Below are 16938 nucleotides of genomic sequence, written 5' to 3'. Positions count from 1 at the left end.
TTAGACGAAACATAACTTGGCGATCACCCAGTTCTTTACTGGGATCTTGCATATGATACCTCCTGGTTTTCTGATTCCCAAGTCCAAATCGCGTATCTCTCATGGGGTCATATAACAGGACATTGTCATATTAGGTTTTTTAGTGAGTAAAGCTGTTATCCTGCTTATGTTACTCCCTCTTCTTTAACATTCCAACAAGAACACCTGCCATTCTAGTATAGTGGTTAGTACAGCTCGTTGTGGCCGAGCAGACCCAGGTTCGATTCCCGGGAATGGCAATTATTTTTTCTTTTTGAATTTTGCAATTCTTCGCCTTGAATTATACAGGTATCACTGTATAGACGCTTCTCAATTCACCATCCCCTACCGCCATAAAATAAATTGTTTACTACACGATTGTAAAGAGGAAATTTATGTCCTCCTAGATGAATTTTTATATAATCTGTTCCCGCTTTTTGCCTTTTTTTTTTTTTCTAGAAAGCTAGAGCCTTGATATCGTAGAGATACCAGGGGCAATCTCATAAGTCAATGCCCAACATCCGATCCATTAATGTTCCTTCTTTTTTTTTAACTATTTAAGTAGCCGCGTAACTTGTTTAAACAATTCTTTTAGTCGTGGTCATTTCACATCTTAGCAAGGGGATCACCATAAACTTCATGGCTTTGGGATCTTTAGGCTCTTGGAAATCATACCACAACCATGCAGAAAGAAAACAATGATACCAGGATGAAACTCAAAATACTTGCCTTTCCTAAAGATCGAAAAGGGCAAATCTTCCAGGATGAGACCCCTGTTTACGAGGAATGCCATTGCTGCAACTAATCCCAAAGTGGTTGGCATGGGTAAACCTTCAAAATACTTGGACTTGCCACTAACATCTTTGGGGAGTTGTGCGACAGTAACGTTAAATCTTGCTAGTCTTGCCAATCCACAAAGAACGAAATATGAAAGTGTCAAAACGTCTAAAGTAGTTTGGAAACCAATGGCAAATGCAATAACAGCAGGAGCAACACCGAATGAAACTAAATCTGCCAATGAATCTAATTCTTGTCCCATTAATGACGATCTATTTCTCAAACGAGCCACTTTACCATCCAAGAAATCAAAGCACATACCTAGGAAGATGAAAAAATGGGCACGCTGCACATAATGAGGTTTGCCTGTCAAAGTAAATCTCAAACAACTGATAATAGAATAAAACCCTGAAAAACAGTTCATCATTGTAATAAAGTCTGCGAGATGCAAATTTCTCAACATGCTAAAATGGAAATCATCACTGGTAAATTTTTGGATATCAGTTTCATCAGGTGGATTTAGAGGTGGTGCTGTTATGGAAAATATACTGGAAGCTCTTCTACTCAGGCTTTGTAATGGTTCCTCGTCTCCTCCTTGATTATTCTCACGATTGTTACCGTAGAGCCCCTCACGGAACTCAAACTCTAGGTCGGATCTGTTAAACTCTCTTGAGCTATCATCAATTGCTATATCCATTTTGGAATTTCTATTTCTAACACTATCCATCGGGAATTTTGTGAGACACCGTATATTGTTGTAACGAGTACCTTCTATTGTGTGCCTTTTATGTAGTTCTTTTATATATGTCAAGACGTCCCTAACTTGTGCTTATCTTTTTTTCCACATGTTAAATTTCGAAGGAGCCGATTGAAAAAAAATGAAAACCTGGAAAATTCCAACGACAAAAGCAGAATTGTAACATTTGAAACCAATCTATCGAACCTTTAAGGTCAATCGAAGATGTTTGGTACTTGGAATTTCAAAAGAGCCTTTTCTGCGGCAGCTGTTTCATGGAGGCAATGGAGATTGGTAGAAAATAGACGAATAGCTCAGCAACCCATATACCGTGTTGGTGATTCTAAACCGCTTTGGGTCCCAAGAGAGAATAAAGAGTTCCCAGATTACAAGTATGGTGAATCCCGTGTTTTTAAGCAGAGTAACAAGGGTCTTTATGGTGCATCCTACGTGCAGTACGGTAATAACATCGCTGAATCCAAAACGAAGACAAGAAGAAGATGGTTACCAAATGTCATAAGGAAGGGCCTCTGGAGTGAGACCTTAGAACGTAAGATTTCCCTAGGAATGACCGCAAAAGTTTTGAGAACTATAAGCAAAGAAGGTGGTATCGATAATTACTTGACAAAGGATAAATCTGCAAGAATCAAAGAATTGGGGCCCACTGGTTGGAGATTAAGATATCGTATTATGAGGCGGAAAGAACTGGAGGCCAATAGACCACATAAGGATGCCGTCACCGTCAATGCGGAGGATGGTAAACCTGTGACCGTCTATTACAATGAGACGGTTAAGGGTTCGCCCATTAAAGTTGTGGCCGGTAAAAGAAAGCTTCTCAAATATCTTTTCCCATTGGAGAGGCAACAAGTAAGAGAAAGTCACGGTGATTTGACCTACAAGGAGTTCTTGGACAAGCATCAAAATTTAGAGATCAAAGAAGTTTTGGAGAGGTTAGACAATCACGGATTTGATCTAAAGAGCATTAGCATAGCTTAGATATATTTTTAGCGGGAGACTTGTACATAGACTGGCCTTTTTACTATACTATTTATTTGTAAATTAATGTACCGCTATCTCTTCCTTTTGAGTGACTGTCTTGAGATCGAGAACCCGTTCATCTGCTCCGTACACCCTTACATCCATGTATTTTTTTTGGAAATTTTTCTTTTTTTTTAAAAAAAGCAGTTGCGTCGCATGACTTGGAAAGAGAGCGTTAGGCAGGATGCTAGGCAGAGCACTCCTCCAATCCTCCCTCTAGCACCTGCCTGCTGCAACACTGGGCTCCCCATTGCTTCCTCCGGCTCCTCCCTAGCTCCGCCTAGCTCTGACCAACTCCGCCAAGCACCGGCATCAAACGCCTCCTACCCGACTCATCGTCTCTCCAATGGATGACGCATCGTGGGCCACGCAGCTGGTCCTTGCACCTTTTGACAAAAGTGAAAGACGGTGAAGAGGTAATTACAAGATACCGTATACCGAGGTGAACCTACGCATAATCGCCAAAGAACACCAAAGATGGCCGTGAAATCTGGTATTGCCGTTGGTTTGAACAAGGGTAAGCAGGTCACCCCAATGACCCCACCTGCTAAGATCTCCTACAAGAAGGGTCAATCTAGCAACAGAGTTAAGTTCGTGCGTTCCCTTGTCAGAGAATTCGCTGGTTTGTCTCCATATGAAAGAAGATTGATCGATTTGATCAGAAACTCCGGTGAAAAGAGAGCTAGAAAGGTCGCCAAGAAGAGACTTGGTTCTTTCGTCAGAGCTAAGGCTAAGGTTGAAGAGATGCAAAACATCATCACTGCTTCTCGTCGTCACTAAGTGTATATTTAGCAGCTAACGATGGTGGCAGCGTCTAGTTGATATTGCTTGTCATTTATCGTGAGTGGGCAACCTTATTATTAGTATAGTGTTTTAATAAATGATGCGATTTTTCATTGCGTATAGACAACGTGAGCATGTGATAGAAACTCCGATAGTTATGTAGGTCGATAGATGGATATATGCCCTATGGGCCTTCTAACGCTTCTTTATTCTTACTTCTGCTTGCGGTCGATGAGCACTGTTAGCGCCGTGCGGATTTCCAGAAAGTGGTAAATGAGATAAGTAAATAAGGTGAAAAGCTACGAAAAAAATAGAGAATAATGTCATATTGAATGCAGGCCAATTGGAAAGACTTGGCTGCTCCCAATTGACAAATACATAAAATGCTAGGTGGTCATAATCCATGGGGGATGGGAAGTACGGTGAATTCACGTGCAAGTTCTTGATCTCAATTCAGTCTATTATTTTCAAAGGGTAACCATTGACGACAATGAGAACGATCGTTTCGAGTAAATAACCCTTTACAACAATTCTTCATGATATGATGAGTCAAACCTGCTGTTGGATCCGCTTTGGGACATGAGAATTAAAGCTCGGCAATTACTCGATGTTGTTACAAATACCACGGCCCTAGCTGTAATCGAGATTCATTTCAGTTCTTATTACCGGGATTGACGTGATCAATCATTGATTATGACGGTTGAGGAGGGAATAGATGAGCTTGCTCACATTTTACCCTCTTTTGATTTCTTCAACAGGTATTACCTGAATGTGCCAGCCGAAGAACATGAATCGCCTCGGAATCTTCCCAATTATGAGGAAATTGATAGGCCTTCATTGCATAGACCTAGTTTAGCATCCTTTGATTCCATTTCAGAAGCTGGTGATTCATTAAAAGACGGTGTTGGTAATGGTATCACTAACGTGAGTATCGATAACCTTCATAAATTACCTGAGGTTGATACACCATTTACCATTGACATTTATATTACTCCAAATGCTCCCAAATTTGGAGAACCGTTGGAACCACCTAATTTTTTAAACGAGTACACTTGTGGTGACGTTGTTCATGGTATTGTTGTAATTGGTAACAATTCTGATAAACCAATGACGTTTGAAATGTTTTATGTAATGTTAGAGGGTACAATTGCGGTTGTTGATCGTACTCAAAAGACAAGAAGTACTAAAAACTTTGTCCGTATGGTAGATATGAGTGCGAGTTGGGCTCAATTTAATGTAGAACCATCAATTTCAAGGAATCAACATTGTGGAAGATTCGATTCTTGTGATAACACAATTTTCGGACTCTCTCATACTAAAATTTTACAACCTCATAGCCGCCATAAAAAATTCTTCAGCTTTAAAATTCCTGATCAATTGCTGGAATCACAGTGTCCACACGGGATGAGTGAACATTTTTCTTTGCCGCCGAGCGTTGGTGTAGATAAACATCGTAAGGGGTGCAATTTTAGAGACCTTAAAATCAACCGTCAACTGGGTTATGGTAGGGTTACATCTAGAGGTGGTCCAGTTTGGGCGGATGATTTGGCAGATGACGACGTATGTGTTAATTATTCAGTCAAGGCAATTTTAGTCGGTAGACACAACAAGACCAAAGAATTAGTTAACATAAAACAATCTGAATACAGTATCAGAGTTATTCCGACAACTTTTGAAATGGTGTCGAGACAAAAAATGGATTGTAGCAGTGAATTAGAATCATTAATTAGAAAAACCGAATCAAGCATTTCAAAATTGGAATTAGTTAAGAGGAAATATGATGAAAAGGGATTTGTTAAGAATGAAGATTTGGAGTCAGACGTTTTTATGTTGAAAGAAGTTCAATTAAGATCTCTTTCGAAAAGCTTTGATGCTAATTGGGAGAAAAGATCCGGTACGTTAGAAGTGGGATTGCTTTACAAGGTCGAACCCAAATGGACTTCTAAATTCATTAATAGTCCGCAACAAAAGGCAGGAATCATAATAGGTAGAATACGAACTCCGCATGTTGTATTACCTTATCGACCACCAATATTAATTTATGATCGTAACCGTTTCGAAATAAAGAACAAGCATGAACGAGAAAACGCACTGAGGTTGTCGCAAATATGTGGTAATGCATTAGAAGATTTAGAGATTGAATTGGAATGCAACCCCGCCAATAATAGTGATGGGAAGCCTCCTGGTATCAAAGCTATCTCTGCAGAACTAATTAGTGTTACAGGTATGTCCAAGAGGGATATATAAGATTGAGTAACAAAAACTTGTTGCATGAGAGGGAAGAAATTAGGGCTAAGTTTCAAGAATATGGAAAACGTTTAGATGATCTTCAATCTTGGTACATCCATTGTAGTGATAATATTGAGCCACCGCTAAAACAGATAGTCCGTGAATCATTACGTGCAGATGTACTAGGTCTGGAATCTTTACAAGTAAAAGTTAATCATGTCCCGCTTCTCGTTACCCAAATTAATTCAACCGATTGGAACTCTGAACTACAGAGGCGCGTTACAGTAAACCTTAAGCAACCCCCATTCAAAGGTAGTGTTGGCGGACCCATAATACCACCAAGTTTTGCTAGTTGCATGTGCTTTAGATCCTACACGGTTCGTCTCAAGCTTCAAATGGATCATGGTGTAGGACTTTTGCAGCTTGATGTTCCTATCGAAGTAAGAAACGTCACTTCGAATACTGACCAAATAAGTTCCTGCTAACTGGAAGGTGTAACAATTAGTCAATGGTATGCTTTTATTGTATTATGTAGCCAAGATGTTATCATTTTTTCAGAAAGGTAACCATTGACGACACTGCGAATGATCGTTTCGAGTAAATAGTTCTTTACAACAATTCCTGATGATATGATAAGTCAAGTCTGCCGTTAGATCCTCTTCGGGACATGAGAATTAATGCTCGGTAACTACTTGATGTTGTTACAAATATCAAGGCCCTAGCTGGAATCGAGATTCGTTTCAATCTGTATTACTGGGATTGACGTGATCAATCATTGATTATGACGGTTGAGGAGGAAATAGATGAGCTTGTTCACATTTTGCCCTCTTTTGATTTTTTTAACAGGTATTACTTGAATGTACCAGTGCATCAACATTTTCCCACTTATGAAGAGATTGATAGACCCTCACTGAGTAGGCCTAGTTTAGTATCTTTTGATTCCATTTCAGAAGTTGGTGATTCATTAATAGATGGTGTTGGTAACGGTATCACTAACGTAAGTATCGATAACCTTCATAAATTACCTGAAGTTGATTCGCCATTCACCATTGAGATTCATGTAACCCCAAATGCTCCCAAATTTGGGGAATTGATGGAATCGCCTAATCTCTTAAAAGAATACACTTGTGGTGACGTTGTTCATGGTATGGTTTTAATACGTAATAATTCTGATAAACCAATGACGTTTGAAATGTTTTATGTGATGTTGGAGGGTACAATTGCGGTTGTTGATCGTACTCAAAAGACAAGAAGTACTAAAAACATTTTACGCATGGTAGATATGAGTGCGAGTTGGGCTCAATTCCATGTAGAACCATCAGTTTCGTTGGATCAATGCTTTGGAAAATTTGATTCTTGTGATAAAACAACTTTCGGATTCCCTCCTAATAAAATTTTAAAGCCTAATGGCTGTTATAAAAAATTCTTCAGCTTTAAAATTCCTGATCAATTGCTGGAATCTCATTGTCCACACGGGATGAGTGAACATTTTTCCTTGCCGCCCAGCATTGGTGTAGATAAACATCGCAAGGGATGTAATTTTAGAGACCTTAAAATCAACCATCTATTGGGTTATGGTAGAGCTGAAACTAGAGGTGGTCCAATTTGGGCGGATGATTTGGCAGATGACGACGTATGTGTTAATTATTCAGTCAAGGCAATTTTAGTCGGTAGACACAACAAGACCAAAGAATTATTTAACATGAGGCAAGCTGAATACAGTATCAGAGTTATTCCAACGACTCATGAAATGATGTCGAGACAAAAAATGGATTGTAGCAGTGAATTAGAATCATTGAGTAGAGAAAACGAATCAAGCATTTCAAAATTGGAATTGGTTAAGAGGAAATATGATGAAAAGGGATTTGTTACTAGTGAAGACCTGGAGTTAGACGTTTTCAGGTCGAAAGAATCCCAATTAAGATCTCTTTCGAAAAGCTTTGATGCTAATTGGGAGAAAAGATCCGGTACGTTAGAAGTGGGATTGCTTTATAAGGTCGAACCCAAATGGACTGCTAAATTCATTAATAGTCCGCAACAAAAGGCAGGAATCATAATAGGTAGAATACGAACTCCACATGTTGTATTACCTTATCGACCACCAATATTAATTGATCATCGTAATCGTTTCGAAATGAAGACTAAATATGAACGAGAAAATGTGACAAGGTTGTCCCAACTATCTGGTACTACTATACAAGATTTAGAGATTGAATTGGAATGTAAACCCGCCAATAATAGTGATGGTAAGCCTCCTAGTATCAATACTATCTCAGCAGAATTAATAAGTGTTACAGGTATGTCCAAGAGGGATATTCCGATAAGATTGAGTAATAAAACCTTGCTGCATGAGAGGGAAGAAATTAGGGCTAAGTTTCAAGTATATGGAAAACGTTTAGATGATCTTCAATCTTGGTACATCCATTGTAGTGATAACATTGAGCCGCCACTAAAACAGATAGTCCGTGAATCATTACGTGCAGATGTACTAGGTATGGAATCTTTGCAAGTAAAGGTTAATCATGTTCCGCTTCTCGTTACCCAAGTTAACTCAACCGATTGGAACTCCGAACTACAGAGGCGCGTTACCGTAAATCTTAAGCAACCCCCATTCAAAAGTGGTGTTAGCGGGCCCATAATGCCACCAAGTTTTGCTAGTTGTATGTGCTTTAGATCCTACACGGTTCGTCTCAAGCTTCAAATGGATCATGGTGTAGGACTTTTGCAGCTTGATGTTCCCATCGACGTTAGAAACGTCGCTGCGCGTGCAGACCAAATAAATCCCTATTAACTAAAAGGTGTAACAATTAGTCAATTGTGTAATTATTTAATTATTCTTTGCTCACCAATGATCCATAGGAGAAATCTAACAAACCCACCAACGTATTTCTCGGGGGGTGGCCCCCTCCGTAAACCAATCCTTGAATTTGCCATGGTCATCTCTGTAGTGACCTTGTGCTTCTTCGCTGTGGATAACTATAGAGTTCGAACATCGCTAACTCAAGAGTTACAATCACAGCAGCTAAAATCAAGGGAACAACAGGAATTCTTTGCGAGACAAGTCTCTGCTGCCAGAAAGAAAAGAGAATTACAAGTTCTCAATGAAAGGAAGTTACATCAAGTTCGTGAGATGAAACTAGCTCTCCACATTGCTATGCTAAGACAACAATTGCAAGATACTGGTAAGGAGCCCATCTCGGTACAAGATGTACTACAAGAATATCACAATTCCGTCAAAATGGAAAATAGTATCAGTAACGTAAGTGGCACTTTTCTCTGGCTCCAATCATCAGAGTTGAACGCTTATTTACCTAACGTCCGCGAGTACAACGAGCACGAAAGGTGAAAAAATTTTTCATCGCGCAAATTTGTCATTATATAAAGCGAGAATATGAATCTACTTCTTCTTCTTCTATAAACATTTTCTTTCTTTCAAGAAACCTAACAATGTCTTTATATAAAATAGACGCCCAGAGTCACACCTCTCCCCAAAAACGTGGGATCAGGCGTGCTCGCGGTAGATCTTAGAATAACGCAGGTAATTAATTTTACTCTTGAGTACCCTCCGTCTAGTATGTAACACCTTTCAGGTTCATACCGCGAGGAACTCACGTACATCGATTTTTCGAAAATCATCAAAAATGAATCGAGGGGTTAAACCTATATGGTTATGATTTGTTTATTTGGTGTTCTATTTACTCATTCTTCTTGTAACCCACGCTGAGTCATCTTAGTTCTTAGTAGGTCTGGTTTAGGACAACAGGGTGTGACACCCTTGGAGTTAGTTTCCTTGTAAAACTTTTCACAGCACCTGTAAAGGTCATTGATAGCTTGGTCACATCGAGACTCATTGTAGTTATTGGAAAAGAGACAATTTTGTATGGCGCATGCCTGTGGTTTGCAGCTGGGTGTCTGTTGAGCCATAATACACTATCAGTAATAACGGTAACAGTAATAATGACGAGGATGACGCTATTGTCAGTAATCCTGCAGTCCGTTTTCGTTTAGACTGTTGACGGTTTTCTTTTTCGTCTTTCCGATTCTTGGTTCCCACGTTCCGTCGTTTCAGTGTGAGTCAGTCGTTTCTGTCTCCCCACAGTTTCTTGTGTGGCACTGGTGTGCTGTTGGGGACACGGCTGGCGAGACCAACAAGGTGCCTAAATATTTTACCGATGACAAAGTCAATTTTATATAAAAAGGATTAGGTAGATTTTTCGTTGATGGGATAACAATTTGTTCAATTAGCAGATCAAGTGTTCATCACATTACAACATCAATATCAACATCAACATCAACATCAACATCAACAAGAAATATATACCAAAAACTATGAGTTTACCAGAAGTTTTCCAATTCAGCGTACCACCCTCTCTACTTTCGGATACGATAACGGAGCCAGAAGAAAGTACATACCAAGAAGAATTACTGGCGACACCGCTACTGATAGAAGATGAAGTTTTCAAATTAGATATGGATGAAACTCTAATAGAGGAAGATCATAAGAATTTGGAACTATTCAGTTGGCAATCCGATGACCGTGAATTTGCAAATGCTGCTCAAGATAACTACAGACTATGGCTAGCGAGTGGTAACTAAAGCAAGAGCTGGGCATGTAACGCAATTCACTATGATAAGATTCGGGATAATAAAAAATGGGATACAGAATTAATAATAACGATAATTAGATGAGATTTTTTTGGCATATTTAGTCATTATATGTTTTTATAGCGGTAATGAGTAATTATAGTATACGGGTGATAATTTTTTTTTTGCAGATCGGAGTTTTAAATGAGCTCCATTATCAAGCGTCGAACTGTGGCGTTTGATTTACGGGGTGAGCCGGAGTTGAATCTGGGTTTGCGTGGAAACCAGGGGGGAGAGGGGTAAATAAACGTTAATCGAGCACATGTGGTATTGCAGGGGTGAGGAAGTGATGGGGGATAATGTGCGATGAGTGATTAGGGGGTGAGTCATGAGTAGTTAATGAGGATACAGGTCATAAGGCAAGTATGTTCTATTTTTAGTAGCGGATCGAGGTGCAGTGTGTAATGTATGTTGTATAGAAACACTATGTAGGACTATTTAATAGATTTTTGAGCATGTGAGTGGAGAAGGCGCTGAGGAGTGGGCGAGCCGCTGAAGAGCAGATTAGGGGGCGGAGAGGGTAACGTTCGGTGGCAAATTAGGGGAAGCGGAGTATAAAAGGGGACGTTGGCGGCAAGATGGACTTGGTCCTCTGCGTGTCACTCTTGCAAGCGCAGCGAGCAAGAACAGTTTTGGTTCTTTTTGAAAGGATCAAGTCGCGGATGTCAAACGGACTGATATCGTCTGTTCTTTTAAAAAAGAACCAAAACTGTGCTTGCTCGCTGCCCTCGTAAGGATGGAGGGGTATCTGTATCTTAGCCGCTGTCGTAAGGCGGTGGCAATGGGATCTAGGGGGGTTCTTGAGGGATAGCTGTATTCAGTCACCGTGGAAGCACGGTGGCAATGTATCGGGTGTTGGGAAGCAGAACTCATATTGGTTCTTTTACATGGGCAGAGTCTATGTAGGCGGTTGTTGGGAGCAGGGGGGCATCGGAGAGATAACCATAGCGGGGCTGCTATGATAAGAAAGAGCGAGCATTGAGAGCTGTGAACTGAGTGGGAACTGGGGGTAGTGGTTGGAGGAACTGCTGTTACGTGGCGGCGGTAACGTGTTGGGTGCTGGGATATGAGTGTTAATTTGGTGCTGTGGGGGGAGCTGATCGACTCAGTAGACATTGAGCGAGGTGAGCCAGCTGGATATCGAAGTCTGTGTGGATGTGTAAGATGGTCATATGCTGACAGCTGGACATGCATAGTGGCAATTTGATGCCCAGGGTTCTGACACAGTCGATAATAAGTAGCCACGATATTGGTGGCAGCAATGCGCCGGGATCGCCCTTCAACCTGTGAGCAAAGCGAACAGGAACTATTTTGGTTCTTTTTAAAAGAACGAATAGCAGTGGTTGTACAGATTAGTGGGGCATACTAAGATGTGCTGCCGCTGTTGGGTTCCTTGCATGTCCAATATGAAGTAACCGGAGTAACTCCAGGATAAGTAGTCTTGATTACAAATTGTACATTTGAGAAGTGTCACACAGTAATTTCGTGGTAAAGTTCTTGCAGACGTATCACTTGCGTTACTCTTATATTTACATTTTGTCGGTCAGTTGTAACTTTCTTCAGTGTCCTCATCGGCAGGTCAAGACGCGTTAACATAACACGAGATGTAAACAAGATCTATGATCAAAATTTTACTTTTCAAATGCTAAACAACGTACACAGGCTCCGCGCAAGACTTAACTTCATACCAACTTCAACTACCAACCAGTTAGATCTTTCCCTCTGTAGCTGAGAAACCCACACGCTTCCCGCATGATGATGAATACCCCAGGGTCCGGATTCGCGGCTTGAGAATGGGTTTCCACTGAAAACGCATCTGTCTAGCAATGTAGCTAGCACTTTACCATCAAGTCCCATCCCTTTCAGCCAATTCAGAGTACTCAAGAAGGTAGCAATTGGTGTAACCTCTATGTGATCCCAGCATTGTCAAAATTACAACTAACGACGCAGAAGGACAGAAGACCTCAAAGGCACTGCGACTTCAAGCACATCAATGCAGAAGATAAGATCAGGAAAACAAGAGTAGTGCCTAACCGTCTGTGCTAATTATGACTCCATACAACTGAAGGAAACAATAGATGTCTTTTTTTTTATTTTTTTTTTTATTTTTTACTTCTTCCCTTCATTTTCTGAAATTGTTTTATGCTATTTTTATGGGCAGACGCTATCAGCCCTGCCTGCTCTTTGAAACCGAGAAAAACCCCTTATCCTAGAAGGAAGGGAGAGCTCTACCTTGGGCCCTCTCGTCTCGCAGTTCCAATTGATAGCAACGTTTAAGCTCTAATAACCTTTTGTTTCCTTTGTACTGGTGCTGCCAAACTTGCTTTCCGAATGCGATGATCCTCCTCTGTCCACTTGCGTCGAAAGGCAACAAAGGGATCGACCCCAGTATAAAACCTTTAAGGGGGCACTTTCTCGATCCTCTTTCGCCTTCGCTTTCGCTATTGACAGTTTGACTATAAAAGGTTGTAATAATACTTAATCGCCCCATGATCGTAGAAATTTCTTCCTGGAATTCTAATTGAAATAACGATCATGAGCATGGATCAATTGAGGAAAGAACTGGTGGACTCTACCAGGGAGGAGCAGAAATTAAAGGAGAACAGAGAACATAAAAAGTATTGGTACCGCTGGGGTCCATACTTGAGTGAACGTTCATGGGCTACTGTTCGTGAAGATTACTCCCTTGACGGTGATGCCTGGAATTTTTTCCCCTTTGAACATGCTAACTCAAGAGTCTTCCGTTGGGGTGAAGATGGGTTATTCGGTGTTTCCGATAATAGACAATTACTGTGTATGAACGTTGCCCTATGGAACGGTAAAGACGAAAGATTGAAAGAAAGATTGTTTGGTTTGACCAACCACCAAGGTAATCACGGTGAAGATGTTAAGGAACTATACTTCTACTTAGACAACACCCCAACTCACTCTTACATGAAGAGTTTGTACAAATATCCATTCGCTAAACCATTCCCTTACAAGCAACTAGTTGATGAAAATGCACAACGTGGATTGAATGACAAGGAGTTTGAAGTTTACGAAGTAGATGGTTTGTACAAAGATAATGCTACTGGCGATACTCCCTACTTCGATGTTGTCTTTGAAATGGCGAAGCGTGATGAAAATCCTGAGGATTTAAACTTTAGAATAACGGTTCACAACCGTAGTAAGACTGAGCACGGTTCTCTACATGTCGCTCCCCAGGTGTTGTTTAGAAATGTTTGGGCGTGGAAGAGCTGTCCCGATACCTCTAAATTGGTTCAAGATTCGAAGGCTAAGAATATGATTCATGTGGATCACCATAAGTTTGGTGGTCGTCAAATAGTTTTCCAACCTTCTCCAAGTGCTGAAAATTCTTCCTGTCAGGAGGATGTGGACCCGGAACTATTATTCACTGGTAACGAGTCTAACTTGAAGAAATTATTCAGTAACGAAACAAATCCGGCTCCCTTTACCAAAGATGCAATTGAGGAATATTTAGTTCATGGTAATAAAGATGCTGTTAACCCCGAACACAAAGGTACTAAGGCTGCTGCCGTTTACCACTTCGAGGACATCCCTCCAGGGGAGTACGTTACTGTTCGTTACAAGTTCTCTGACGAATTGGTTGAAGGTGAGAACTTGTTCAGGACCGATGACTTGGCTATTATTGATGAAGACGTCTTTGATGGTATCTTTTCTGAGCGTGAAGAAGAGGCTGATAACTTTTATTGGCGTGTTAACCCATTACCGGCCGGTGATGAACTAAGGACCATTCAGAGACAAGCATTTGCCGGTTTACTATGGACTAAGCAGTTCTACAACCTGACTTGGGATGAATGGTACAATGGTGATGTCAGTATCAAACCTCCTCCACAAAAGGGTAGAGCAGGTGGTAGAAATAAAAACTGGAAACACTTGTACATTGAAGATATTTTATCGATGCCAGATAAATGGGAGTATCCTTTCTTTGCATCTTGGGATACCGCTTTCCATACCATTCCAATTGCTATGGTGGATCCAGATTTCGCAAAGAAACAATTGGATGTCATGACCAGAGAGTGGTACATGCATCCTAACGGTCAAATGCCAGCCTATGAATGGAATTTTGAAGATGTTAACCCTCCAGTTCATGTTTGGGCAGCTTACCGTGTTTACAAGATTGAAAGGAATTTGTATGGCAGACAAGATAGATTATTCTTGGAGCGTGTTTTCCAAAAATTGTTGTTAAACTTCACTTGGTGGGTTAACCGTAAGGATGCTGAAGGTAATAATGTTTTTGAAGGTGGTTTCTTAGGTCTAGATAATATTGGTATCTTTAACCGTTCTGAAGCATTGCCAACCGGGGGCAGATTGGAACAGGCAGATTCTACAGGTTGGATGGCCTTCTACTGTTTGCAAATGTTAAATATTGCCCTAGAGTTGGCGATTGAAAACCCAGTTTACGAAGATATCGCATCCAAATTCTTTGAGCACTTCATCTTGATCAACGACTCTTTGTCCTTCGAACACATCGTCGATAATACCAAGGAAGGTTTCCCAGAAATTGTAAGGCAGAACTTGTGGAACGAAGAAGACCAATTTTACTACGATGCTATCTCTTGGGGTGGTCCTCACAGACAGCAACTACCGGTAAGGTCATTGGTGGGTTTGATTCCACTATATGCTTCGATGACTTTGGAAGATGGACTACTTAAGAAGTTTCCAAGTTTCAAGAAAAGAGTTGACTGGTTTATCGAAAACAAGAGTGAAGTTGTTGAAAGGAACATTGCATCCATGCGTCGTAGAGGTGTCGGTGAAAGAATATTACTATCCCTTGTTAACGCTGACAGATTGAAAGCTATCTTAAAACGTACGTTGGACGAGAGCGAGTTCTTATCCACTTATGGTATCAGATCTTTATCCAAGTACCATGAGAAACATCCATTCCAGATGAACGTTAATGGTAGCCACTACGAAGTAAAGTACTTACCAGCAGAATCTGATTCTGGTATGTTTGGTGGTAACTCCAACTGGAGAGGTCCAATTTGGTTCCCAACTACTTTTTTACTGGTAGAATCTTTACAAAGATTTCACCTATACTACGGTGATGATTTCAAGGTCGAATGCCCAGCTGGTTCTGGTGAATTTTTGAATTTGGCTGAAGTTGCTGTTGAAATTGGTTCCCGTATGATCCAATTGTTCACTCCCAACGAAGAGGGTGATCGTGCTTGCTACTACGGTCCATATCAGAAGTTCTTATCTACTGATGAGCATTTTAAGGGCCTAGTTCCATTCTTTGAGTACTTTGACGGTGATACCGGTCGTGGTTTAGGTGCCTCTCACCAATGTGGTTGGACCGCTTTGGTAGCCAAATGGGTTAGCGATGTTGGTGTTTCATTTGTTAGGACTCGTCACCCCTCTGAATATGGTGATGCCAATCTTCGTCACAGACAAATGGCAAGACGTAAGAGTGCTCGCTCCTTGCTAAGTTTTACTGCTACTGCTCTTGATCTAACCGAGGAAGAAAAGCACTTGTTACATGGTCAATCTGCTTTAAGCGCACAGTCTAGCGCTGCATCAGGTAAAAGTATCAATTTCAAGGAGGAATTCCAGTTTGAAGAAGAAAAGAAGCATGAGTTGAACTCTTCAGATGCCCATAAGTCTGAATCGAAGTTGATCGAGCATTTGAAGGACAAGATTGGTGGTTTAACCTTTGGTGGAGGTTCCGGTGGAAATCTAGAAGAAGTTAAACCGGAATTGTCTTGTCAATACAACGAAAACAAATAACTTTATGGTTAATGTTATGGCTTTATCTCTTGAATTTTTTTTTTTTTTGCAAGTTTATAATTTTAATATATGTGTCGACCTGAATAGAAAGAAAATATCTGTTTCAATCCTAACCTTATATATAGCATTGCAGCAGTTACCTGTGGGAGATTTTGATACTAGATTAGGATCTGAATTTTGAAAATAGAACTAATAGGATTAATAGAATCAAAACGGCGATGATGGCATAGCTGATAAATTTATTAGCTACTAACCTACGACTCATTGTCTTTAGTGTACGAATACTTTTATCCACGTATGAATCAGCGGTGAAAAGAGTTTGTCTGGCATTCTCCAAAGTCTCCCTCTGTGACCTTAAATCATTCATGATATTTGAACCGATACCCTCAGTTTCCGTAGCAATCCTAGTAGCATCTCTCAATCTATCACCTGTACCTTGTAAAATTGAATGATTCGATAAAAGTTGTTGCCTTTGATCATCGTCTAGATGATCAAATTGATGATTCTGCTCGCCAAATAACAGATCTCTATCTGTTGAATCAATTAACTGTTGTAATGGTTGCCTTAAATCATTTTGAACTTGTTTGCGGTATCCACGTAATTTTGCCTTATAATTTGCACGTTCTTGACCATTTGGAATAGCGCTATTAACTTCAATTTCCATTTGATCTATGAGATCCACTAACTCCTCTTGCTGTTGTTCCACCTGCCTTAAAGTCAAATTACGTTCTGAGAGAGCTTGCGTGGGGGCAGTTTGCAGCCTAGAACGAGCATCATCGAAGGTGGAACGGTAGTCGGATTCGTATGAGGTCAATAGTGCGCTCATGATTAGATTGGATTAGTTAGACCTATGTGAGGGACAGTGACAAAGATGGGTGAATTATTCGATTTTGAAGGGGTTGAACGGATATGGATATTGATGTAAAGAGATCCCTGTTACTCACACTAACCAGCAGAAGAGTCAA

At 40.5% G+C, this 16938-nt stretch overlaps 12 protein-coding genes and 1 non-coding gene across 13 annotated transcripts; 8 read left to right on the top strand and 5 right to left on the bottom strand.

Annotated features, from left to right (window-relative positions):
• Positions 1–206: 206 nt before the first annotated feature.
• ZYRO0C05984r lies at positions 207–278 on the top strand. Its single transcript has one exon. It is a non-coding gene; the product is annotated as a tRNA-His (tRNA).
• A 377-nt stretch (positions 279–655) lies between these two features.
• Positions 656–1492, bottom strand: CHO1 (CDP-diacylglycerol-serine O-phosphatidyltransferase; the record flags this gene model as incomplete). Its single annotated transcript, XM_002495870.1, has 1 exon — positions 656–1492. One exon carries the CDS (start codon positions 1490–1492, stop codon positions 656–658), a length of 837 nt encoding a protein of 278 aa, XP_002495915.1.
• A 264-nt stretch (positions 1493–1756) lies between these two features.
• Positions 1757–2527, top strand: MRPL24 (mitochondrial 54S ribosomal protein bL28m; the record flags this gene model as incomplete). Its single annotated transcript, XM_002495869.1, has 1 exon — positions 1757–2527. The coding sequence occupies one exon, from the start codon at positions 1757–1759 to the stop codon at positions 2525–2527; it is 771 nt and encodes a 256-aa protein (XP_002495914.1).
• Positions 2528–3046: 519 nt separating this feature from the next.
• RPL36A (60S ribosomal protein eL36) lies at positions 3047–3349 on the top strand (the record flags this gene model as incomplete). Its single annotated transcript, XM_002495868.1, has 1 exon — positions 3047–3349. One exon carries the CDS (start codon positions 3047–3049, stop codon positions 3347–3349), a length of 303 nt encoding a protein of 100 aa, XP_002495913.1.
• A 696-nt stretch (positions 3350–4045) lies between these two features.
• On the top strand, positions 4046–5599 carry ZYRO0C05896g (uncharacterized protein; the record flags this gene model as incomplete). The annotated part of the gene is made up of 1 exon (XM_002495867.1): positions 4046–5599. One exon carries the CDS (start codon positions 4046–4048, stop codon positions 5597–5599), a length of 1554 nt encoding a protein of 517 aa, XP_002495912.1.
• A 763-nt stretch (positions 5600–6362) lies between these two features.
• Positions 6363–8372, top strand: ZYRO0C05874g (uncharacterized protein; the record flags this gene model as incomplete). Its single annotated transcript, XM_002495866.1, has 1 exon — positions 6363–8372. The coding sequence occupies one exon, from the start codon at positions 6363–6365 to the stop codon at positions 8370–8372; it is 2010 nt and encodes a 669-aa protein (XP_002495911.1).
• A 57-nt stretch (positions 8373–8429) lies between these two features.
• ZYRO0C05852g (uncharacterized protein) lies at positions 8430–8927 on the top strand (the record flags this gene model as incomplete). The annotated part of the gene is made up of 1 exon (XM_002495865.1): positions 8430–8927. The coding sequence occupies one exon, from the start codon at positions 8430–8432 to the stop codon at positions 8925–8927; it is 498 nt and encodes a 165-aa protein (XP_002495910.1).
• A 353-nt stretch (positions 8928–9280) lies between these two features.
• On the bottom strand, positions 9281–9505 carry CMC4 (Cmc4p; the record flags this gene model as incomplete). Its single annotated transcript, XM_002495864.1, has 1 exon — positions 9281–9505. The coding sequence occupies one exon, from the start codon at positions 9503–9505 to the stop codon at positions 9281–9283; it is 225 nt and encodes a 74-aa protein (XP_002495909.1).
• A 405-nt stretch (positions 9506–9910) lies between these two features.
• ZYRO0C05808g (uncharacterized protein) lies at positions 9911–10177 on the top strand (the record flags this gene model as incomplete). Its single annotated transcript, XM_002495863.1, has 1 exon — positions 9911–10177. One exon carries the CDS (start codon positions 9911–9913, stop codon positions 10175–10177), a length of 267 nt encoding a protein of 88 aa, XP_002495908.1.
• Positions 10178–10876: 699 nt separating this feature from the next.
• ZYRO0C05786g (uncharacterized protein) lies at positions 10877–11419 on the bottom strand (the record flags this gene model as incomplete). The annotated part of the gene is made up of 1 exon (XM_002495862.1): positions 10877–11419. One exon carries the CDS (start codon positions 11417–11419, stop codon positions 10877–10879), a length of 543 nt encoding a protein of 180 aa, XP_002495907.1.
• A 444-nt stretch (positions 11420–11863) lies between these two features.
• Positions 11864–12082, bottom strand: ZYRO0C05764g (uncharacterized protein; the record flags this gene model as incomplete). The annotated part of the gene is made up of 1 exon (XM_002495861.1): positions 11864–12082. One exon carries the CDS (start codon positions 12080–12082, stop codon positions 11864–11866), a length of 219 nt encoding a protein of 72 aa, XP_002495906.1.
• Positions 12083–12760: 678 nt separating this feature from the next.
• ZYRO0C05742g (uncharacterized protein) lies at positions 12761–15973 on the top strand (the record flags this gene model as incomplete). Its single annotated transcript, XM_002495860.1, has 1 exon — positions 12761–15973. One exon carries the CDS (start codon positions 12761–12763, stop codon positions 15971–15973), a length of 3213 nt encoding a protein of 1070 aa, XP_002495905.1.
• Positions 15974–16136: 163 nt separating this feature from the next.
• On the bottom strand, positions 16137–16799 carry VTI1 (v-SNARE protein VTI1; the record flags this gene model as incomplete). Its single annotated transcript, XM_002495859.1, has 1 exon — positions 16137–16799. One exon carries the CDS (start codon positions 16797–16799, stop codon positions 16137–16139), a length of 663 nt encoding a protein of 220 aa, XP_002495904.1.
• Positions 16800–16938: the final 139 nt, after the last annotated feature.

Source organism: Zygosaccharomyces rouxii (genome assembly GCF_000026365.1).
Source record: "Zygosaccharomyces rouxii strain CBS732 chromosome C complete sequence".
In the NCBI taxonomy this organism is placed as follows: Eukaryota; Fungi; Ascomycota; class Saccharomycetes; order Saccharomycetales; family Saccharomycetaceae; genus Zygosaccharomyces; species Zygosaccharomyces rouxii.
The sequence above is the reverse complement of the archived record's forward strand: the minus strand, read 5'-3'. Positions and strand labels throughout refer to the sequence as shown.